The sequence below is a fragment of the Sciurus carolinensis genome, chromosome 5 (genome assembly GCF_902686445.1).
Source record: "Sciurus carolinensis chromosome 5, mSciCar1.2, whole genome shotgun sequence".
NCBI lineage: Eukaryota > Metazoa > Chordata > Mammalia > Rodentia > Sciuridae > Sciurus > Sciurus carolinensis.
In genome coordinates this window covers 102243691-102268457 of record NC_062217.1, presented here as the reverse complement: position 1 = coordinate 102268457, position 24767 = coordinate 102243691, and the positions used below count along the sequence as shown (strand labels likewise).

Here is a 24767-nt window from a genome sequence, read left to right as displayed (position 1 = left end):
GCCTACGTACACCCCGGAAATCGGGAGCACCTGACGGCAGACTTCCGGTGGTGGGAAAGTGAACGAAGCCGGAATCGAAGCATCGCGTCCTGAGGCAGGTGGGCTACCTGCGGAAACAGGGAAGGCCAGCATCTGCAATAGGGCCTTACTCGGAGGCCGGCGAATCAGCAACTGCAGAAACAGGCATCAGCAGAGAGGGAATGGTGCTGGGAGGCGCCGAGAAGGAGGCGCAGTCCGTCCCTCTCAGGGTTAGTGAATGAGGCTCTCCGCCCGGGCCGGCCCGGGGACTGTGCGCTGTGGGTCCCAAGCATGAGTGCGGGCCCCGGCTGTGAGCCCTGTACCAAGCGACCCCGCTGGGGCGCCGCTACAACTTCTCCGCCGGCTGCCTTGGACTCCCGGAGCTTCCCCGGCAGGCAGAGGCGCGTCCTCGACCCCAAGGACGCTCCAGTACAGTTCAGGGTCCCACCGTTCTCTCCAGGCTGCGTTCCTGGACGGGCGAGACCGCACAGAGGCGGCGCCACTTCGCTTGGTACGTGGGGAAATAAAAATCTTTGTCCTTCGCCTCGGTCCGAACCATTCTCTGTTTTCAGTCCGAGGACCTGGGGCTCCAGTCACTCTTACCTGGTCTTACGTGCACCACTCGGAGCTTCCCGTACTCAAACACCAACGCCACCAGTCGGGGATAGGGACCGCATTTTTCCTATCTGCTTGGTGGTGTAAGAAATCTTGATAGACACTTACCGGGCGGAAAATGGCCGGAGGCTCCACCTGTTTGCTTTCCTCAGGTTTGATGGAGAAATCGCCTTAGGGCATCTAGTTGTGCAGCAGTAGGACGCTTCAGCCTCTAGATGGGAAAAAAAAAAAAAGCTGTTGCAATGTCCTTCCTTCAGTTTTTGGGACCCAGGGTCCAGATCTGTTAGTCTTAGTTACTTTTTTTAAAACATTTTTTTTTTAGTTGTAGATGGACAAAGTACCTTTATTTTATTTATTTTTATATGTTTCTGAAGATCGATCCTAGCGCCCCACGCGTGCTAGGCAAGCATTCTACTACTGAACTACAACCTCAGCCTGTAGTCTTAGCTACTATTGTGCTTGTCTCTGTCATAGAGTTGAACACAAGGAACTTGCTCTCTGCTTTCATACCGTAAAATCTGTCGGCAGAGATAGACGACAGACAATACGTATAACAAAAGATAGTAAATGTTTTGATACGTGAGGGACTGATTGTTTTGGTAGGAGACAGGTGTACTTAACCTAGTTTATGGGATCAAAGAAGGCACTATGCTTACTCTGAGGACTAAAGAATGTATAGGAGTTTCCTAGATGAAGAGGTAGTAAGGTGTTTCAGGAGTGCAACTAGTGCAGTAAGTGGGAGAGTAGTGAGAGGGATGTAGGAAGTTGGAAAAAATCAGATCATACTTGACTGGGACATAAACTCTACTAATGATTCTGGAGTTTAAGGACAATGAGAAGGCATTAAAGAATTTTCATTGGGGTGGGATACCTTGATTAGAATTGTTTGTTGAACAGTCCCAATAGTTGATGTGTGGGGAAAAAAAATGAATTGGAAACATAAGCCGAGGCCCAGAAGTATTTTGGTCTTAGACTTAGATGTGGGCAGCAGAGAAGGGGAGAAGTGATTGGATTCAGGAGAGAATGGAATATTTTTATACATCAGAATTAGTACATGTGTGGTGGAGAAATTGGGAGTTCTTGGAATGAAGAGGGCAATGGAAGCTTATTGGAATAATTTAGATATCATTTAAATATGAAGAAAATGGAAAGGTGAACAAGGACAGGACATTTTGGAATGAAAACATTTGAAGGGAAGACTGAAGTCACAGAAGCTTGTATTGTGTCATGCAAAGAAGAAAATGTTTCAAAAAGAATGCATTAGTCAACATAAAAGTTTCGCCAGAGGTCAGACAATCCTCTGGTGAATAGTTGTACACTTGGGTGACTTAGGGGAGCAGACTTAAATCTTGAAGGATGAGCAGGATATCTATATAAATAAGGGGAAAGGAAATTATGTAGGTAAAGACAACAGCACACCCCAAAGTTGGTAGAATTGGCGCATAGGATAACAGAACTGTCAGGTGAGATTGTTGTCAAACTGGAGCACCATTTTAAGGAATTTAAATTTGATTCTGTAGTTAGTGGGGGGCCGTGAAGAGCTTTTAAGCAGGGAAATGGCATTTTGTTGATATTTAAGAAAAGTTGATGTAAGCAGTGGCTTTTGGACTTTTTTGACTACAACCCACAGTATCAATTTTATCAGGTACATAGTAATATTTATAAGTGAAAACATATTTCATAAAATAATACCCTTACTATTCATGATCATTCTTATATTATTTCATTGAAAAATGCTAATTATTTATAGTTAATAAAATACTGGATAAGAGAAAGTAAAAAATAAATAGGGAGACAAGTTGTGGGAGACATATAGCAATAAATAATGTGTTTAGGGAATACAAGGAAGGGGTGGATTTAAAATTTAGCATGTAAATTTCAGAGAACTTGATATAGAGGAGGTAGAACCGAAGGTGAATAACATTTAATGTATGTGACTGGGTAATTTGTGGTCCTATTAACTTTATTTACATGAAAAGGAAGAGTTGGTTGCTGGTAGGAGTTGGGGCAGTCATTTTTCATTGGTTGGATCTTGAGTTTTCTGCAGAAGAACAATCATATTAATCCTTCATATGTATGATTTTTTTGTATACCTAGCATAGAACACCAATTAACAGAATGTTGAAAGTCTATATCATAAACCATTGTTTTGGGTTTGGGGATTCTTTTAGGAACTTGGTATATAGTTACACTAGAAGAAGTAGGTAGATAGGAAAAATTAATATTCAGTATTATTTTTCTTCCTGGATATGTCTTACATCCATCGAAATCAGATAATCTGTATATAGGCAGAAGTCAACTTGCCATTCACATTTTAGGGGGTGATTTACATACTTGCATTGCTCGAGGAGGCTGTGTGGAAGTTTGGTGTTTCTTTGAAATGCAAGTGAATTTCACTGCATTTTGTACCTTTTGCTTCTATCTATAGCTGCTTATTGAATGATGTCATTAAAATACACTTGTTACTGAATGATGTTACTGATGAGAATGTGAATAGTGCAAAGTCATAATAAAGTTGGAGAACTACTGATCTCAGTAAAAAAGATTGAATAGAAGTGTTAAGAATGAATATATTTCTTGAGTATCTGTGTTGTGAGACTCGACATTTAATATTTTCTCTCATTTTTGTAACCTCAATGATTCATATAACCCTTGGAAGTAGATGTTGTTAATCTACTTAGGTGAGGAAGCAGACTCAGAAGTGGAAAAAAAAAAAAAAAACTTGACATAGGTGATGCTAGTAAGTGACTGAACAAAGGTCTTAGTGCAGGATTAATTTTACCTCATGTATCTTTTTCATTTTTTCTTTTTGTTTGCTGTGATTATTTCTAGTTAAAGAAATTCCCCAGAATTCTGGGAATCATCATTTTATTTTACTTCAGAAGTAAGAGATGAAGCTCTGAAACAGTCCTGTGATATGTTGGGAAAAAAACCTTTGGAAACCAAAGTAATGGTATTGGAAAGAGAAGTAGGAAAGTTCTTTGGGTACCACACAGGGACTGAGGAATGTTTGATTAACAAGAAATATTGGTTCCTTACCTCTTGCCTTTCCTCCTTCATCCTTTTCTCAGACCTAAGAAATCATAATCAGAAGCCCTAAGCTAAAGAGAGAATATGTTCTCTTTGTCAGGGCTACAAGAGAGAGCCCTAGTCCTCTTTCTCAAGTACCCTGGTACACAACTCTTGGTTTTTCATTAAGTAAAATGTGCAGGCTTTAGGTTCAGTAGACTTATCAGTGTAGTGTGTGCTTCATGTATCGTGGAGAAGCCTAGCCATTGAGTCCTTATATTTATATTTATGGAAAAAAAGTGTTTTAAACACTAATCTGACTCAAAAATGAATCTTTTGTACATTGCTGGTTTGTAATTGGAGGATTTTCTGAACTATACTTGCTGTGTTTGACACAGGTTGAGTATCCCTTATTTAAAATGCTTGGGACCAGGAGTGTTCAGATTTGAATTTTTCAGATTTTTAAAATATTTGCATAGATTTTAGTGATACAGCACCCCTAATCTGAAAATCAAAAATATGAAATTCTCCCAAATCAGTGCTTGATGCTCAAAAGGTTTTGGGATTTCAGAGCATTTTGGATTTTCAGATCAAGGATGCTTAATCTATAAAACGAAATTAAATAGAAAAGGTGGAACTGTACAAAAAGACTCAGAATCAATTTTTTTTTTTTTTTTGGACTGAGGATTGAATGCAGGGATGCTCTACCACTGAGCTGTGTCCCCAATCATTTTTATTTTATTTTTTTATCTATCTATCTATCTATTTTGAGAGAGTATCTCACTAAGTTGCTGAGACTGGCCTTAAACTTGCAATCCTCCTGCTTTAACCTCCTGAGTTGTTGGGATAATAGGCTTGTATCACTGTGCCTGACTGGTTCATCTTCTTAACTCCCTGCTGACTGAAATTAATATTTTCTTTGAAGCTTACTTTGCTGCAGAAAATCAGAATACAATCACTGAAGTAGTGGTATTTAAGAAGAAATATGAACTGTACCCAGGTGTTGTGGTGCACATCTGTAATCCCAGTGGCCCTGGAGGCTGAGGCAAGAGGATCGCAAGTTCAAAGCCAGCATCAGCAAAAGTGAGGTGCTAAGCAACTCAGTGAGACCCTGTCTCTAAATAAAATACAAAATAGGGTTGGAGATGTGGCTCAGTGGTAACGTGCCCCTAAGTTCAATCCCCGGCATCCCCCTTTCCAAAAAAAAAAAGATCAACTGTATATAATTACTTTTTGTGATAGAAACTAAAAAATAATGATTTTTACTGATTGAACTATTAGTATTTTGTAGAAAGTATAAATTATACGGTGCTTGAATATTTTCATGACAGGTACAAATTGTATGACAGTAGCATACTTGAATTTGAAAATCTTCTGAAGTCTCAAATGTATTTAACTTATGCCATTATCTCAGTAATAAACTGAATTTTGTTGAGGCTGCATCTGATTTGCTCATATTATGATGTTTGAGGAGACATAGGAAAATAAGAATTAGTCTGATTTAAGGTGCAGTTCAGAAGGTGGTGCGGAATGCTTAAGATTTTAATTTTTATACTAAAATATTATATACATTTAATCCAATCCAGTATTTTAAATTTTTTTAAAATATTTTTTTAGTTGTTGATGAAATTTTATTTTATTCATTTATTTATGTGAGGTGCTAAGAATTGAACCCATTGCCTCACACATGCAAGGCAAGTGCTCTACCCCAACCCAGTATGTTAAATTTTGAAAGCACACTTATTTCTAATTATTATATAAAATATGACTTGTTTTGATTTATATTGCATCCCCCACTCATAAGCTAACCAATTCTACTTTAGCTGTTGACTATTGGTCATTTCTATGGGGTTATCTCCTTGGCATCTCAAATTTAGTATGTGCAGAAGTGACTTAATCATATTTTCCCCCAATCTCAATTCTCTTATAGTCCACATTTCTACTTAATGTTTTCACAATCTTTCAAGCCTCTCAAGCTTAGAGTTTAGTGCCATCTTTAATTCCTCTCACATTACGAAGTCTGTAATGACTCCTCAGTTTTACCACTCTCAGAGATTTGTTTTGGTCCTTGGCCAGTAGTTGTCTAGTTGATCATCAAAATCATTTTTTTGAAACAATTACAGATTCCCCTTGTGCCTCCATCATACTCATATGCAGCTTCTGATTTGGTAGGTCTAGTAGGGTGTGACCCTTGGAGCCATTTATTGCTAGCCTCCTGATTTGAGAACTACTAACCTAGACCAAGAGCTTTCTCACTTTTTTTTTTTTTTTTTTTTTGTGGTACTGGGGATTGAACCCAGGGCCTTATGCTTGCAAGGCAAACATTCTACCAACTGAGCTATAGCCCCAGCCCTCTCACTGTTTTTTGCCAGTTGGCTCTGCCTTTTTGTCTGCATATTTGTCCTCTAGGCTGGCTGTGAGCTTCCTACATTTTGAATTTTGAAATCAGCTCTCAGTATGACTTTCAGCATTTTCTTGTACTTCTCTTTGTAAATATGGTCTGCTGTGATATGATCATAGCTGACTTTTCAACTCTATTGTGTGTTGCTTTCTTTTTAAATTCTTTGTATTTTTCTGCCATTGGTACCTTTGCTTATGATTTTCCCTTTTTGTGCATTCACATTTATTCTTAAAGGCAGAATTTAAATATTACCTCTTCCCAGAGATCTGACCAATTATCCCTACTTACTCCTATTTCCAGCTATAGTCTTTCTCCTGGAAATATCTTCTTTATTAAGACCTTTTTAAATAATAAAGATAATTGCCAGGCATGGTGGTACACACCTGTAATCCCAACTGCTTGTGAGGCTGAGGCGGGAGGATTGCAAGTTCAAGGCCAGCCTCAGCAACCTTAGTGAGACTGTTTCAAAATAAAAATTACAAAGAGAATTGAAGATGCAGCTCAGTGTTATAGTACCCCTATGTTCAACCCTAGTACCAAAAATAATAGTAATAAAGATAATTAAGAACTAACATTTACTGGGCATATACTCGATGACACCTAATACTTTACATAGATTATTAGTTTAATCTAAACCTCACATTAACAACATGAAAAATCCTGCTAATATGTTTTACAGCTAAGGAATCTGAGACAAAGAGAAATTGCCCCTCACAAGATCACATAGGAAACCAGTGGGAGAACCAGCATCTGAATCCAGATGTTCTGATTCCAGAGCCTGTATTTTTACACATTTAGCCATACTAACTCTTTTAGGGTCTAGTCACTTTCTATCTTTTGCCATTCATATTAGTATGTTTGTAACTTATCTCTTAATACTTGAGGGTGAAAGGAGTTCTTTGTTTAGCATCCAAAGAACCTAGGAAAATGCCATATATATATATGTAATAGGCTGTATATGTTTTCTATTTGAAGGAATGTATGACATTTAACTTTTTTTTTTTTAACAGTTTTCAAACAAAAGACTATTACCAGTTGGATGGACACGAGAGGAATCAAGACAGCTGAATCAGAAAGGTATAGAGACGTGGTTATATGGAGAAATGAATCATATAGTGTGGGCTTTTATCTTGCTTCATGGTATTATCTCTTATTTCTGTGCTTTTTATTTTTTTTTCACCTGTAATACAAATACAAAAGAGAAATAGTCCCTCACTTTAAGATACTTATTTTGTAATGGTGGGTACAGACACAAAAACACATAATTGCTGCCTCGTGTGAGAAATGCAACAGTAAAGGTATGAGCAAGTAAAGATGTGAGTGGTGGTTAGTATAGAGAAGAAATAATCAGTTTACCCTTAAGCCTTGAGGGAAGACTACATAAGAAGATGAGTGAAGTTTAAGATTTGAAGAAAGGATAGATGTTTTCAGGTACACAGCTGGGGAAGGGTATTATGGGCACGTTTATAAAAACTCAGAGTAATAAAAGAACATGCTGTGTGTTCTTGTAACCACAAATATTTATGGCTCTGACATTGTAGGGATGTGATTGGTTAAAAAACTTTTTCGTATCATAAGTTGGATTTAGGTCTTTCTGTTCTCTTGTAGTTTGCATAGTAAAGAAAACAACAATACAAGGATAGAATCCATGATGAGTTCTGTACAAAAAGATAACTTTTACCAACGTAACATGGAAAAATTAGAAAATGTTTCTCAGCTAAGTCATGATAAATCACCCATTGAAAAAAGCACACAGTATCTGAACCAACATCAGACTGCAGCTGTGGTTAAGTGGCAGAATGAAGGGAAACACACAGAGCAGCTTTTGGAAAGTGAACCTTCAACAGTGACTCTGGTACCAGAGCAATACAGTAATGCTAACATCAATCAGTCACCCCAAATTGATGATCACAGTGACACAGATAGTGAAGAAAATAGAGATAATCAACAATTTCTGACACCTGTAAAGCTTGCAAATGCAAAACAGACTTCAGAAGATGAGCAGGCCAGAGAAGCCAGAAACCAACAGAAGTGTAGCAAGACTTGCCATCCTGTGGAAGACTGTGCAGGTTGTCAGCAGGAGGAGATAGATGTGGTGCCAGAGAGCCCATTGTCAGATGTTGGTTCTGAGGATGTTATAACTGGACCTAGAAATGACAAGTTGAGTAGAAAAGAAAGTAGCCTGGGAAATTCTCCATTTGAGAAGGAGAGTGAACCTGAGTCACCGATGGATGTAGATAATTCCAAAAATAGTTGTCAAGACTCAGAAGCAGATGAAGAGACAAGTCCAGGTTTTGATGAACAGGAAGATGGTACTTCCTCCCAAACATCAAATAAACCTTCAAGGTTCCAAGCAAGAGAAGCTGACAGTGAACTTAGGAAACGACATACTAATAAGGGAGGTGAAATTAGATTGCATTTTCAATTTGAAGGAGGAGAGAATCGCACGGGGATGAGTGATTTAAATGCCAGACCACCTGGAAATACTTCTAGCCTTAATGTAGAATGCAGAAATTCCAAGCAGCATGGAAAAAAGGATTCTAAAATCACTGATCATTTCATGAGAATGCCTAAAGCAGAGGACAGAAGGTAATTTTTCCCCATAAGGAGCATCTTTCCAATAGCATATGTTTTAAAATTTCATAAGGGAGTTTAACAAACTAAGGATTTATAGTAAGATAAAATAATGGTTGTGTTTCTTATTAAATATTCATGCTAAATTTTTTCTAGACTCTAAATTCTAAAATGGCAAGAAACAAAACATAATAAATGTTGGCAGTCAGATTTTTATTTTTGTGAATTTCCTTCTGGAATATTTGGGAATTATTAGAATATGAAATTATTAGATTGATGTTAGTGACTGGTTAGCCATTTTTCTATACCATTATATATTACATTTTCTCTAATGCTCTTGACAGGCAGGTACTTACTTTATAAATGAGAAACCTGAGATTTGCATTAGAAAATTCACTGAAATCACGTAGCCTGGGTGGTAATAGTGGGATTTAGTTACATGTGTGTATGATTATGAAGCTTATGTTTTTGCTGCCATCCCCATATTGAATTTTAAAATCTTTTCAATAATTTTGTATGACCTCAGTTTTCTAGCATGTAACATTAAGTTCACTTTGTTGAAAATTACTGTGTAAAGATCTGAGAAGTAGCTAATACTATGAACCATGGCTCATTTCTGTTTTCAGAAGATGATTTATATGTCTGAGGAAGAAATTTTAATATAAACATTTTAAGTTTTTCTATTGACTTTAACAAACTGAAGTGAGAGAGCAAGGTTAATGCACTTTAAAGCAATAACATTCTGGGTAAGTTTTGTACTTTTGTATTCAGGGGAACAATAAATAATTTGTGACCAAATACATTTGTCTTGACCATAGAAAAGAACAGTGTGAAGTCAAACATCAGAGAACAGAAAGGAAGATCCTTAAATACGTTCCACCTCACCTTTCTCCAGATAAGAAGTGGCTTGGAACACCTATTGAGGAGATGAGAAGAATGCCTCAGTGTGGGATCCGGCTGCCTCTCTTGAGGCCATCTGCCAGTCACACTGTAACTATTCGGGTGAGTATCACCTCTTCTCCCGAAGATGAGAAGACTGGAAGTTCTGATTTATTGGAATATTCATTAATGTGAAAAACAGACGAAGGCATAGAAAGTTTTCTTTTTTGCATATATGAAATACTGAGAGATCTGTAGAATGGTGAGATGAATGGTAGCTTACTTGATAATACGGCCCTTAACAAATCAAGATGAAACACTGTCAGCTAATGATGAAATTGAATTTTTCAGGTTTTTTATGAAACCTGGGGGTTTTTTTGTTTGTTTGTTTGTTTTTTTAAATTCAGTTGACAGTATTTTTTAACACTGTATTTTAGGTACTAGGTTAGACCCCAAAATTCAAAATTGTGGATAACTGAGTATATTCTCCAGTTTTGTCCTCATGAGATTTAGACTCTTCTACACATCTCCATCACTGCCTCACAGGTACCAAAGTTAACATCTCTAAAACCAATCTCAATTTTGTAAAAATTGTGGTGGAGTATATATAACCTAAAACTTAGCATTTAACCATTTTACAGTATACAATTCAAAGACATTAAGTATATTCACAGTGTTGCACAACCATCACCACTGCCCATTTCCAGAACTTTTTCATTTTTCCAAACAGAATCTCCGTATCTGTTAAGCAATGATACCTCATTCTCTGCTTTCCCTAGCTCCTAGTTAACTTCTTTTTTAGTGGTGGGGTGGGGTACCGGGGATTGAACTGTTTTGTATTTTATTTAGAGATAAGGTCTCACTGAGTTGCTTAGTGCCTCACCATTACTGAGGCTGACTTTGAACTTGTGATCCTCCTGCCTCAGCCTTCCCAAGCCACTGGGATTATAGGCGTGTGTCACTGTACCCAGCTAGTTAATTTCTTTCATACTTTCTGTAGGTTATTTTTTAAAAAAAATTTTATTGAGGTATATGAAATTGACCCATTTTAAATGCACAATTTGGTGATATTTATTTTAGTTACTGAGCTCTGTAACCATTATAATAGTCCAGTTTTAGAAGATTTCTCTCATTGAATAATTTTAAATAGTCATCTGATCTTTAATCAGTCTTTGTAGACTTCACATGGACCACCATTAAAAAAAAAAAAAAAATGTATATACCTCAGGAGTCCTAAGGTCTCTCTTAGTCCTATTGCCAGAATTTAAAATTTGTCTTTTATTTAGATTTGTTTTTCTGAATATATGGTAATGTACATATCATATGTGTATATATTATATGTATACATATATATAAAACAGTTCTTTAACACACAATTCTTAGGTACATTTCTAAAGTGGCAGATATTAGTAGCTATAGAATTTCATGAAGCTAATATTTAGCTTTATATGTATGGTAATTTGAAATTGTAAGGATATGATACTTGTGCTTAAATATCTATAAACATACTTTTGTGCATAAGTGTGAACACTCACAAATCATATGTGTATGTATGTGTGTGTTTTCATTTGTGTGAAACTCAACTAGTACGTATTCTGTTTCCTCAAATGAAGTGGAACATCTTGAAAAAAATCACCTTTGGGACCTACTTATGAGGGTGAGAAGTACTTTCAGGAAAATTAATGACTCAATCACATTTGACTGAAGACCTTTTTTCTGCTTCTTGGAATATTCTCATCCTTTACCTTCTATGACATTATATAATCCTAGTTTTCTTTCTACCTTCTTAGCCAGTTCTTAGGTTACTTCTAGTTTTATCTTCTGTATATAACCCATAAGTGCTATTAGAGTTCCTCTGGGCATTTTCATATGTCCTCTTTTCTTCTTTCTTTCTAGGTGGACTTATCCATCCTTGTGGTTTTAATGATCACCTGTGTAGATGGCTTACAAATTTATTTCTCTTAAGTTGCATGTTTTTATGAAGCTGCTTGTTTGCCAGTTTTCCTTTCTATAAGCTTGTTCCTTTTTTGAGAACTGTGTTAGTTGATAACTTATATGGAGGAAAGGTTTATTTTGGTCATAGTTTTGTAAAATTTCGGTCTGTGATCGCTTGACCCAATTGTTACAGGCCTGTGGTGGCATGGTACATCTAAGTGGGAGTACATGGTAGAGAGGGTCTGTTCACCTTGTGGCTTCTTGGGAGCAAAAGATAAGAGGGAAGGGGTCAGGGTTCCATAATCCCATTCAAGGACAGTCCCCCCAGTTACTTAACTTCCTTTCATTAAGAAAGTGGTTCTGTCACTTCCTAATATCGTGGGCTGGGGATCAAGCCTTTTAGCACATGGGCCACTATGGGAACACTTTCAGATCCAGACTATAGCATCCCCCTTTTCCTAGCATGACAGTGATCTAATAAAATGAGGAAATAAACTATCTTTTTAAGAGTTTCTAAAGATTTTTTAGTGAAAAATGAAAATTGAGCCTAGTTATAAAGGTGAGAATAGAGATTTAACCAGGTTAAAGAAAATGTGGGGAGGTGGTAATGGTATTACTGGAATTAAGAAGTTGAGATATTGGTGTATACATAGGCATATAGATGTGGATTTGAATTTGCTGTGTTTAAAGAATTATACATCTGCCAACTTGTCTAAAATGAATAGTGTTTGCATAAGAATACTGAAATCAGTAACATTTTCAATCAGGGTATAGGCACCACAGGATTAGAAAACTGGTAATCCTTTAAAAAGATAATGCTATTCCAAAGTGGGAATAAGGATTTTATGGAGGAGTGAGTGTGTCTGGGACTGTTGATTTAGGGAGACAGAGTGGAGGCTTTTGGTAGAAATTCAGTCAAGGAATGATGAGGGCTTAGTAACTAGATGGGATGGAAGTACATGATGTCATGGAAATTGATGAGAGGAGAGGAGTGGCAACACCGGAAGAGAACTTCTGAGGTTTATTACCTGGGAGCCAGTCTATGTAATTACTATGCATTTACTTCAGCTTCTTTCTTTGGATTATTTTGTAGAAGAAATGCTTAAATTTTATACTCTTAAAATTTTCATATTTACCTTCTATTTCAGGTAGATCTTTTACGAGCAGGAGAAGTTCCTAAACCTTTTCCTACACATTATAAAGATTTGTGGGATAACAAGCATGTTAAAATGCCTTGTTCCGAACAAAATTTGTACCCTGTAGAAGATGAGGTAAGAATAAAACTAAGGTTCTTTTAGTCCCTGAAACATGTTTTAGTATTCAACTTGTTTGATTCTGTAATGCAAAATAACTTGGAATAGTTTGATCTTATTATTCTTTTTCCTAAAAGAATGGTGAGCGAACTGCAGGGAGTCGGTGGGAGCTCATTCAGACTGCACTTCTCAACAAATTCACACGACCCCAAAATCTGAAGGTATATTCTTTTACCCATTTTTGTTTCTTATTTATAGCTCTTAAAGATGGATCTTCTGTTTCTTCCCCTAAAGATGTTTTGTGATCATAATAGGCTCAAGTAACAGTGTTCTTTATACGGAAAATATTTGATTCCTGGCACTAAGGAGGTCTCCTTAGAGGCATTCTTGGTTTCCAGTCCATCCCTAGGAAATGAGCTAAAGAATTGAGAGTTGTAAATGGCTTGCCTGGAGCCACACAGAATAATTTGGGGAACCAGGAATAAAACCTCTGTTTCTTGATGCCCTGCCCAATTTCCTTCAGTCTAAGCTTCTCTTTTTTGTTTTAAAATAATCATGTTTCTGAAATGTCTTTAAAAAGAAATCAGGAAAGAATTATGACTTCAGCAATATTTGCCTGAAGGGAAACTGATTTTACTAGTGATTAAAGTATACATTAAATATTCTATTTTTTATTGCTCTTAATATAGCTGTTAGTAGCTTAATAATTTATTAATTTTATATATTGGCAATAATTTATTTTTTTAACTTCATTTAAGACCATAAAGGCAACCATTAGATGGTTTTGTAATATCTAAAATATGCATGAGTATATATATTTTTGAAGGAGCACTATATCCATATTTTTATAAACAGTGACAGAATTTTTTATACTTCTGTAAAAATGGTTTTATTTTCTTTCAGGTACCTAATGTGCTATAGATAGTTTCTCAGGTTTCATAAGGTAGTCCACCTGTATTTGCAAGTTACTTTTGAATTTTCCATAGGTTGCTGTAATGCGTAGATTGGTTTTTTTTTCCCATGAAACATACTGATATTTTGTGCAATAATGTATTTTGAAAATTTCAAAATTTTCCTCCTTTGTGAATTGTTTCCTTAATCTGGTAATGAAGTCCTTTTAGTTTAATTCTTTGTAAATGAAAAAAATTATCAAGGTATGCCACAGTTAATACCTAATTTAATGTAATGTTAACTGCATATGTATAAACATAAAACTAAATGTAAACTCTTTATGCTTATAGTGCTTTTGCAGATATATTAATTTAATTTTCTTCATTTTAAACATGATGAACCATCATTTAAAATTTATGTTCATGATCACAGTGAAAAGAGTTTATATTCAATATTCCTTTTTTGCAGATATTTTTTAACCACTGATCCAAATTCCAAAATAGTATGCTAAGAAATTTTTTTAAAATATTGTATAAACAAAAAATTCTTTGTTTTGTATTATTCCTTCTCTTACAATTACAAACAGTTGATGTATGTTGGTGGATGCAAAGATGATATTTTTGTAGACTATCAGGTCACAAATACATAGTGACTACTTTGAACTGTATACTTTAGAATTTGACATACCTGTACTATGTATGATGTATCCTAGGATGGCTTAATCTTTCCACCATTTTTATCTGTAAAGTACCAGCCTTCATTCCTTCTTTACAGTTGTCATTTGACTTTTGTTTTCAAAATCAAAATTGTAAATTCACAAATGCAGAAGCAACCCAAGAATACTATCCAGACTCCATCTGGGGATGTAGTTCAGTGATAGAGCACTTGTTGAGCCTTGCAGAGCCCTGAATTTGATTTCAATATCACCAAAAAAGAAAATAAAAGAAACCAGATTCCATTCTGTATCAGGTTCTTACAGCTTTAGCTAACTTTAGAAAGTGGGCTATATTTTAAAGAATTTTTATAGTTTTTATTCAAACATCAACAGAGTAATGATAGTGTTCTGAATTATAGTCTGCTCACCTCTAGCAGTTTCTTATTGTGCCATGATTATCTTAGGAAGGAGTGATTGATCACTTTAAGGTCAGTTTCCCTTTCTTGATTATTTTGTGTTTGATTCAGCAGCATAATCCATCAAGATTTTCTGCTATCTGATTTGGTAATTGTTTACTTTGCTGAAAGAAAAGAAGGGAGAGGAAGGGGAAAACATTAAATTCTTCTGATTGAATATAATCTTTTTGCTGTTTATATACCATATGATGTTGGATTTAGAGGGGTCAGAGAGGTTCAGAGTTTTAAAAAAGAATAGTGTCCTCAGAAGTAATAATGTGTACATAACGTTTCTGACAATTTGTACAAAAAGGTCTTTGTGCTTATTATACGTTATGAGCTCAAAAGAACTCCCACAGTAGTTGATATCTAAGAATACAGAGTAGCATCCTGTTTTTCTAATGACAGGAAACTTCATGATGGACTACTTTTTGAGATTTGAAGCCTGAACCAAAAGTAAAAAATAGTCATCTCTCTGGAGCAGTTTCGTTATCTTGGGATTCTAACACTAGTAGTTTGAAAATATTTGGAAAAAAAATATGGCTGTAACTAAACATGCACAGACTTTTTTCTTGTCATTATTCCCTAAATGATACAGTGTAACAGCTGTTCACATATCATTTACATTGATTTAATTAACAATTTTAATTTTTTTTTTTTTTGGCACTAGGGTTTGAACTGAGGGGCACTTTACCACTGAACTACATTCCCCAGGTTTTATTTTTGTATTTGAGACAGGATCTCAACTTGCTGAGGTTCTCCTTAAGTTGCTGAGGCTGGCCTTGAACTTCAAATTCTCCTACTTCAGCCTCCCTTCTTACCCCATTATAGTCGATTCCACTATCTGGCCTCAGACAATTACTGAACTGCTCTTTTTCACTATAGATTAGTTACACTTTATATGAGTGGACTCTCATACTATGTATACTCTAGTATCTGTTTTTTTACTCAGAATGAATGTTTTTGAGATTCACCCATTTAGTTGAATATATCAGTAGTTTGCTCCAGTATATGCATTGCTTATCCATTCATCTGGTTTTTTTCTTTGTTTTTTAGTGTTGGTCATTGAAACCAGGGGCTTTTATCCACTGAGCTACATCTCTAGCCCTTTTTATTTTGATACAGAATCTTGCTAAGTTGCTGAGGCTGATCTTGAACTTGTGATTCTCCTGCCTCAGCCGTTTGAGTTGCTGTGATTACAAGCATATGCTAGTGCACCTGGCTTATTCATCTGTTTACAGACATTACTATTTCTTACTTTATGTGAGGTTTTGAAATCAGATATCCATGATTAGAAGAAATTCTTTCAAACTTTTTAAATTCTTAAGAGAAATTTTTATTTTATGACCCGTGAGAAAAATTAAAGCTTTTTCTTGCCTTGTTATTTTATGGTTAATGTTTTTTTTTGTTTTGTTTAGTTTTTTTTTTTTTTACCCTGAAGGAACTTGTATATCCCTTGATTCCAAGTAAATAATATACATTTTGTGGTCTAACATTTTAACCTACATGCTTGGTTATTGTATGCCATAGAGTAATTGTCCAAGAAACTCTTGGCAGAGCATTAATTTTTAAAAAATTTCTTTATCGATAAGAAAATCTCAAAGGTTTATAGTAATAATCTAAGTGATTTTCATATCTGTGTATTTATTCAACAAAAATGTTTTGAGTATGTATTACTAATATAGTTATTTATAAATTATACTCATTTATTACTTTATTAATTTTATATATAACAAAATAATCAAGAAAGATATTGAAAAGGATGAAATAAGTTTTTTTTAAAATAAATGATAGTTCTTTCTGCCCAACTAATGTGTTATGCATACCTGACTCTGGAAACCACCTGGATAGTCTTGTCTATTCAGACAATTAAAAGTTACACCAGTAGATGGCATAATGTTTTGACTTTTCATTCTGTGTAAATATGTAACTTGTATGAACTGCTGGGAAAAGATAATCACTTATACATAACCTTTAAAATATGATGGGGTTTCTCAATCTTTTTCATTATTGTCCTCTACTCCAGAAGCCTTTTAAAACATTTTCTTCAGTCTCCAACCCCCAAAATAAAATTCTGGTACTGCACATATGCTCTCTGTGTGTGTGTGTGTGTGTGTGTGTGCGTGTGTGTGTGCGCGCGCACGCGCGCTAATATAACTCTTTTAAGGTTAATGAACTATTGCAATTTCTAAGTTTATTTTTTATCCCCCAAATCCAATTTTTGCCCACTGGAGTATATTATCCCTATTTAGAATGCATGCTTTGATTTTAGTTATTTTTTCCCCTATTGCCTGACCTTTCTAGTATCATTTTTATTGTTAATAATAAATTAGTATACATTCTGTTTGTCCAAAGCTACTGTTGTGGAGTAAGCTGATAGTAAGAGGAAACTTGTCTGGCATTAAGAAATTTACTGGAAGTAATTCATAAGAGACAGGCTATTCATAGGTAATTCATGTGGCTATATCATGAGGTGTTGTTTCTGATTTTTCCATAGGATGCTATTCTGAAATACAATGTGGCATATTCTAAGAAATGGGACTTTACAGCTTTGGCTGATTTCTGGGATAAGGTAAAAGTATGCTTATTTCTTTAGTTGTGAAATAAAACAACTCTATACGAAGGTTTGAGAAAAATACCAGTAATTCTTTCATACTAACAAAATTACCTTTTTTATTCTTATGAATTTCCTGTGTTTTAAATCCATGGTTTAGGTAGATGTAATTAGGTGTTAATATTGAATTTTGTTTTATTTTCTCATATATTTTCTGTTATATTGGCATACCATTATCAGTATTATCAGTAGATATATAATCCATGACCAAATTGGTAAAATGATGCCTATTAAAACATCTAGGTTGTGTCCAATTACACTGTAGTAGCATGCTGTGTGTGTGTATGTGTGTATATTTTCCCATATTTGATAATATTTCTTTAGATGATTCCCAGAAGTTCAATGGCTAGGTAAAGGACACAGCACTTACAGCTGTGTATATTTGTTGTAAAATCATTTTCTCCGGGGAATTGTTGCAACTTACTATGGCACCAGCAATGGGTAAGAATACCACTTTTATACCAACCTGAGTCAGGTGGGCATCATCTGTTTTGAAAAAAAAGACAGTATACTTTTTTTAACATTTTATTTTGAAATATTCATAGATTCATAAGAAGTTGCAGAGAAATGTTCAGGAAGGTCCTGTTGGCCCTTCACCCCACCTTTCCCAGTGTTAATTGCTTGCATAATTATATCAGTACTAGGAAACTGACATAAGAGTTTATTTAACTTTCACCAGTTTCACTTGTAGTCGTTTGTACTTGTATGTATAATTATACCCATGTTACTGAGACAAGTTACAGAAACTTTACAGTGTTTAACCTTTTCAAATTGTTTTCTCACTCAGCCTAAGTCCCTTGGGGTTTATTTGTATTTATCAATAATTTCCTTTTTATTTCTAAATTGTATTATGTGGTAAGACATTTGGGTTGTTCCTAGTTTTTTACTGTTTCAAGTAAAGATGCTATGAGTTTTTGTGTACATGTTTTTACATGAACATAGAATTTTGTTTCTTTGAAATAAATGCCCAAGAGGATGGTTTAGGAGTTGTTGGTAAGTGCATTTTTAGTGTCAGAATAAATTACCAAACTACTGCTTACCAAAGGAGCTTGTACAAAACAATGACAGTATATTTTTGCTAATTAATGAAGTGCCCCCCAAACAAAGATTTTTTTTTTGTATAATCCGTTGGCAAAATTATATACGGTTTGATTCTTCTGCTTATGTTATTGAGTCATTTAAGTTATTTATACTTTACTTACTAATTGAAACTGGAAGTGATTTTGAAATGGAAACATTTTGAAGTATTTTTAATATTGATTACCTGATAGAGAATAATTATTGATGTTTGAACATGACCTGTATTATTTATTTCTGTTGGTGCCTTTCCCTCCCTGACTTGTTTTCAGTTAAATATCTGTGAGGTAATTAAGATAATTGCTGTTTTTCCTGTTTCACAAATGAGTAGTTGTGATTTAGAGATGAACTTCTTAGGCCAATGTGATATAGTTTGTCCCTGGTGAGGTAGTCTGACCCAATTAATGTTCTTTCAGTATTGCAGGCTGTCATGGTATGATTTCTCTCTGCAGTCTGTGCCCCTACCTGCTGCTTCATTTTCTCTGTGATAAAAGACTGCTATACCCCCCTTTTCCACCTTTCTTTTGAAATTTTGCCTCCCCAAACTTAAATTTTTTTGCCTATCCTCTTTAAGAGATGAGATATCATCTGTCTTTGAATTTCTGTGACAAATGTCTAAGTTTATCTTATGGCAGTCTGTCTCTTTGCCTTGTTACTTGTGAAGTGTTGACATCATATAGTAAGTTAAAAGTTTCATGGGGCAGAGGCTAGAACTTATTCAGCTTTTTGTCTCCTGTAGCACCTGATATAATGCCTTACATTTAGCAAGTGCTCCATAAATATTCATTGACCTTATTCCAGCAGATCAGATTGTCATACTGGTTGTAAGGGTTATCAAAGTCAGAAGAATATTAGAAGAATCAGTTCAAATTGATGTTTCTGATTTCTGTCCCTACTCCCTGCCTGAATATCTGCCTGTCCCCTAGAATTAGTGGTTGGATGACTATATTGTTAGGAATCAGACAGTAAGATTATTCTGAATCCTCTTAATTAATGCCTCCTGTTAATTTGGAAGAGCCTAGAAATGTGAAAGTGAGTTGACACAGTAGGAATAACACCAACATCTTTTTTTTTCCCCATAAGTACTTAAATCACCTCCAAAAAGTACTTGTAAGGCAGCATATTGCACTGCTATGGCTCTTAGATTTAGTATATATCTGAATCTTGGAGGATTTATTAAAACACAGGTTATTTTGCCCATTGTTCTCCCCAAGTTTCTTATTCATTAGGTTTGATTTGGGACCTGAGGCTTTGCACTTTTAAGGCTGATGCTTTGGGTTCAGGGACCACACTTTGAGAACCATTGATGGAGAACAGAGTATAATATTAGAAATGGGATATTATGGTTTCTTTGCTTTGGAAAGCAAAGTTTGGTTAGGATAAAGTAATTTTCTAGCAGCTATAGTGATGTCAGTATAATATAAGACTTCTCTGATTTAAATGACATTATTTCTCAAACTCTGAATAAAAAGTTTTAAAAATAATATTGGGGTTTGTAATATAATTTACAAGTTTGACATTTAACTTGCCTTAAAAGTTTGAGATGGTGAATTAGATCTACATATCAGAGAAAACATTCAACAGAAAAATGAGAAATTATACTCCATTTATGTATGATTTATCAAAATGCATAAATGCATTCTACTGTCATGTATAACTAATAAGAATAAAATTTTTAAAAAAGTTTGAGATGGGCTGGGATTGTAGCTCAGTGGTGGAGCACTTGCCTAGACATTTGAGGCACCAGGTTCAATCCTCAGCACCACATTAAAAATAAATAAATAAATGTATTGTGTTCATATACAACTAAAAAAAATTTTTTAAGAAGTTTGAGATTATTTTTCTCCTAGGCCTATCTTCTATATCCTGCATTTTTCACAGACTTAAATAAAATTCTTCAGTTGCTTTTAAGGAAAGGAGATATTATTGAGGACATGTGTGTATCTAAAGGAATTTATTATTGCATTAAATCCTCTAACACTTTTGTGGAGTGTAGGTAGAATATTCAGTTTATAGAGGGAAATATAATCAGGTTTAGAAATGTTAAATAATTTGTTCAATATTATACATGTAGTATTCGAGTAAATCTAGATTTGAGTTCAGTCCACTTCCTGTACAAAATAGGTGATTAATAACTATTCATTGAATATAGGAAGGACTATTAGACTCCAGAGCCTCTGCCATTTTTCATTGTAATGATGTTTATCCCTTAAAGAACATTGAATATCACTGTACATAAGGTATTGCACGATAAGAGATACAGAATTGATTGACAGCCTTATCCTTAGAAAGCAAGGGGCACATGTCCATAGATGACTGTAATAATTAGCATAGTAGAAAAGGAGGTGCTCTAGTAGAGCCTCGTAGATCATGGAAGGGCAAAAGAGTTTTATTTTGGGGTATTGAACAAATATTATAGAGGACATAGCACTTGTGGTTGGGAGTATAAAGTGTGTAAAGGAGAGAGAGTTAAAGAAAATACATTATTATGTAACTATCATGTTACATGTTATAGCTTCTTTCACTTACTGTAATATTTTCAATATTCAATCTCTATTGTACCACATGCCAATACTTTTATGCTTTCTTGCTGAATAATATTCCGTTGTACAGATATCACATGTTGTTTATACATTTATCAGTTGATAGACATTTGGGTTGTTTGCTCTTCTTGGCTCTTATCAGTAGTGCTGCTCTGAATATTTGTGAAAAGGTTTTTGTGTGGCCATAGGTTTTCATTTTTCTTAAATACATACCTCGGAGTGGTATTTATAGTATATATAGTATATGGTAACTTTTTAATATTTTGAGGAACTGACAAATTTTTCTAAAGTGGCTAATTTCTTCACTTGTTTTTGTGTACCTTTTATTTTAGCCATTTGTGTTGGGTATAATGGTATCTCATTGTGGTTCTGGATTGCATTTCGGTAATGACTAATGTTGGTTATCTTTTCATGTGCCTATTGGCAATTTTGGAGAAATATTTTCAAATTCTTTGTGTTCTTATTTTGAGTTATAAGCATTCTTTTTGTATTCTAGATGCAAGTACCTTATCTGATAAATTATTTGCAAATATTTTCTCCCATTTTATGGGCTGTCTTTGCATTTTCTTGATGGTATTTTTGAAGTGTAAAAGTTTTTAATTTGGATGAGTCTAATTAATCTTTCTTTTGTTGCTTATGACTTTGGTGCCATTACTCTTATATTTCTTTTAAGAATTTTATAACTTTGATTTTGTTACCCTTTTTGTATTCATTTTTGTATATGGTGTTGTGAGAGACACTCTCAACTGCCCAATCCCAAAGAATGGACTAGAGACACAAGTTAGAGAGAAAGAGATGCTTTTTATTGACAGTGTTGCAAGATCTGGTAGAACAGTCAAACCCAGAGCAGTTACAATCAGTTTATCCGGTAGTGGGTAGTGGGTAGTGCTAAGGTTTCTCTCCTGGATCCTCATTGACTGAGTACTAATTTTCTCAAACATTGCCTAGGTTTTATTTTCTCCTATTGGGTTATTTAAAGAAATGTACCTTTAGTTGTGTCTATCTCCCTTTGTTCTCTTGTGGTGGGAAGGCCTTTTTGGGGTGAGTTCATCTTGGTACTTAAGTTTATCTCTGTTGGTTAGGCTGGCCCCTTTTTCCCACCTTCTTTGCCAGGGGACTGTGAATGTGTCACACTCAGGTGTTAACTGCTGGTAATCACTATTTTTATTTCCTCTTTGGCTCTTTTCTTTCTTACATCCCCAGTAGTTTTACTTATAAAGCTAAATGCTGTATTTTGAAAACGGATCACTGGACTTTGTTACTCACACTGTGAATTGGTGGTCCAGTTTTCATATTTTTCATGTGCATATGCATTTAAAGTTAATTTTCTTATATGGTAGGAAGTAAGGGTCCAGTTTCAATATTTTTCTTGCGAATATTCAGTTGTTCCAGCACCATTTGAGACTTGTGCTATCCCTATTGAATTGTCTTGGCACCCTTTTCAAAACCCACTTGACAACAATGTGAAAATTTATTTTTGTTCTCTCAACTTTATTCCCCAGATCTATATATCTATCCTTTGTCAGTACCACACTCTCTTGATTACTGTAGCTTTGTAATAAGTTGTAAAATCAGGAAGCCTGTGTCCTCTTTGTTCCATCTGGAGATTGTTTTGACTATTTTGGATCTTTTGCATTTTGATATGGATTTTAGGATTAGTTTATTTCTGCAAAAAGAGTCAGCTACAAAGGACCATTTTTGTAATCATGTTAGATTCCAAACTAATTCTGCATTTTGAGATAGTGCCAATAATTTCAGGGTTACCTTATTGAACTTTTGACTCATGGAGTTGAAAGGAAGTCATAAAGTAATAGATGACTTATCCCTCTGTCAGAAAATTGGATATCCTAGGGTCTCCTTGAATTTCAATGTCTCTCACTCTTACAGGGATAATTTCTGATGCATTGAAAAGTTGTTTTTCTTTGTTACTTAAGTTATCAGAACATAACATTTGTATTTTGTAATTTTCTGATTTTAAATGGGATACAATGGATAGTTTTGACAGAAGGTAATACTAAATTTGATACCCTATGATGGCAGTAAAATATGCCTTTGGTTACTATTCCTGTGTCACCTTAGTATGAGGTAAAGTAGTCGTTTTTTCCACCTCTCTTTAATCAGAATACTCAGACAGGACCTTGTTTCCCCTTTATCTGGTGACCTTGCCCAGAAGCATGCCTGAAAGGATAATATATGGCAAGTTTGAGTGTGTTTAGGGTAGATCATAAAATATGAGGTGATTATTAAGGTGCCGATGATGGTTTTATAGTTCTTTAGGGAGAGGAGTCATTGCATTTTTGACCCTATTTTTATTTACTTTGTAAACACAGGTTTGAAGGAGCCCAAAAGTGTACCAGATAACAATTTCTTATTGTGTTCTTCAAGTCTTTGCCCATATATAATGTCTTATAATCCCAAGTAGACATAAATATATATTTAAAACATTTTGTGCTATCTTCTAATTTATGTAGCTTTATAATTTTTTGTTGTAATGGTTGTATAATAGTTCATCAAATTGATAAAAAATTTTTTGGTTGGGGAGTACCAGGGATTGAACTCAGTGGCACTCAACCCCTGAGCCACCTCCCCAGCCCTATTTTGTATTTTATTGAGAGACAGGGTCTCACTGAGGAGAGAGCTTAGCACCTTGCTTTTGCTGAGGCTGACTTTGAATTCTCCATCCTACTGCCTTAGCCTCCTGAGCTGCTGGGATTATAGGTGTGTGCCACTGCACCCAGCTGATAAAGTATTTGCTCAGCCATTATATGTTAGAAATTTGAGGAAATCTATCTAGAGCATATCTAGAGATTTAGAGGTGTTTTCCTGTGACCATTAGCTGTTTTGCAATTGTTTATGTATTTAACAAAAGACCGTGGGTGTTTAATACATTTGCATTCTTTCCTGTCTGTAAAATCTCCAAAGATTTTAATTTAGAACTATATCAAGTCATGGTCCATAGGGACACCATTGCCCAGGCTTGTAGTGATTATTGAGAAGACGTGCCAGACACATATAGATGACATTGGTAGAGGAAAAGATCTTTAGAGCCAAAGAAACAATTTTTTGGTTAGATTTTAAATTATAAATGAATTGTATCTACTTTACCTTAACGGTGTCTACATTCCAGAGACAAGAGACATTCAAGAATGCTCCTTAATCTAAGGGATTCTTAAACATTGTTTATTAACAGAATTTGGAAATGCTTTTTTAAATTTTATTAGGCTTGATACATAAAAACAAATTGTATGTTTTTATGGGGTACTATTTTGTTGTTTCAGTACACATATATGTTGTTTAAATCAGGGTAAACATATCTAATGTGTCAAAAACAAAAGGTGCACGCTTGTAATCCCAGTGGTTCAGGAGGCTGAGGCAGGAGGATCGTGAGTTCAAAGCCAGCCTCCGCAAAAGCGAGGCTTTAAGCAACTCAGTGAGAACCTGTCTCTAAATAAAATACAAAAAAAAAATAGGGCTTGAGATGTGGCTCAGTAGTCAAGTTCCCCTGAGTTCAATCCCCAGTACAAAAAATTTTCAAAAAAATTATAATTTTGTTATATTGGAAATTTCAAAATCCTTATTTGTAGCCTTAAAAATGTACAGTAACTTATCTTTTCTGTAAGTCATGCTACTCTGCAAGAATTGGAAATTCTTCACTTAAAATGTTAAATTGAACACTGAATAACTTGCTTTGCTAAAGAAAAATATCCAGGGAAACTTAACAGTATATTAAGATTGATATTTTCCAGTTATTTATTTTGAGGCTGTTGACATTTGTTTCCTTAAAATCTTTCTGTGATTAAATCTGTAAGTAATGTATTTTGTAACCCAAATGAATCTAGGAGCAGTTA

General features: G+C 35.0%; 1 protein-coding gene across 3 annotated transcripts in view; it reads left to right on the top strand.

Moving 5' to 3' along the window:
* Positions 1 to 47: 47 nt before the first annotated feature.
* Parg (poly(ADP-ribose) glycohydrolase) overlaps positions 48 to 24767 on the top strand; it is a 120734-nt gene continuing 96014 nt past the window's right edge. Inside the window, exons 1-7 of one of the 3 annotated variants that reach the window (XM_047552605.1) lie at positions 48 to 248; positions 7054 to 7120; positions 7652 to 8632; positions 9436 to 9619; positions 12580 to 12702; positions 12822 to 12905; positions 17183 to 17257. In XM_047552605.1, coding sequence (XP_047408561.1) covers positions 7083 to 7120; positions 7652 to 8632; positions 9436 to 9619; positions 12580 to 12702; positions 12822 to 12905; positions 17183 to 17257 — 1485 coding nt within the window. In that variant the 5' untranslated portion in view covers positions 48 to 248; positions 7054 to 7082. Of the gene's footprint in view, positions 530 to 7053; positions 7121 to 7651; positions 8633 to 9435; positions 9620 to 12579; positions 12703 to 12821; positions 12906 to 17182; positions 17258 to 24767 lie in introns of all 3 variants that reach the window. The other 2 variants (XM_047552604.1, XM_047552606.1) reach the window with 2 other exon arrangements.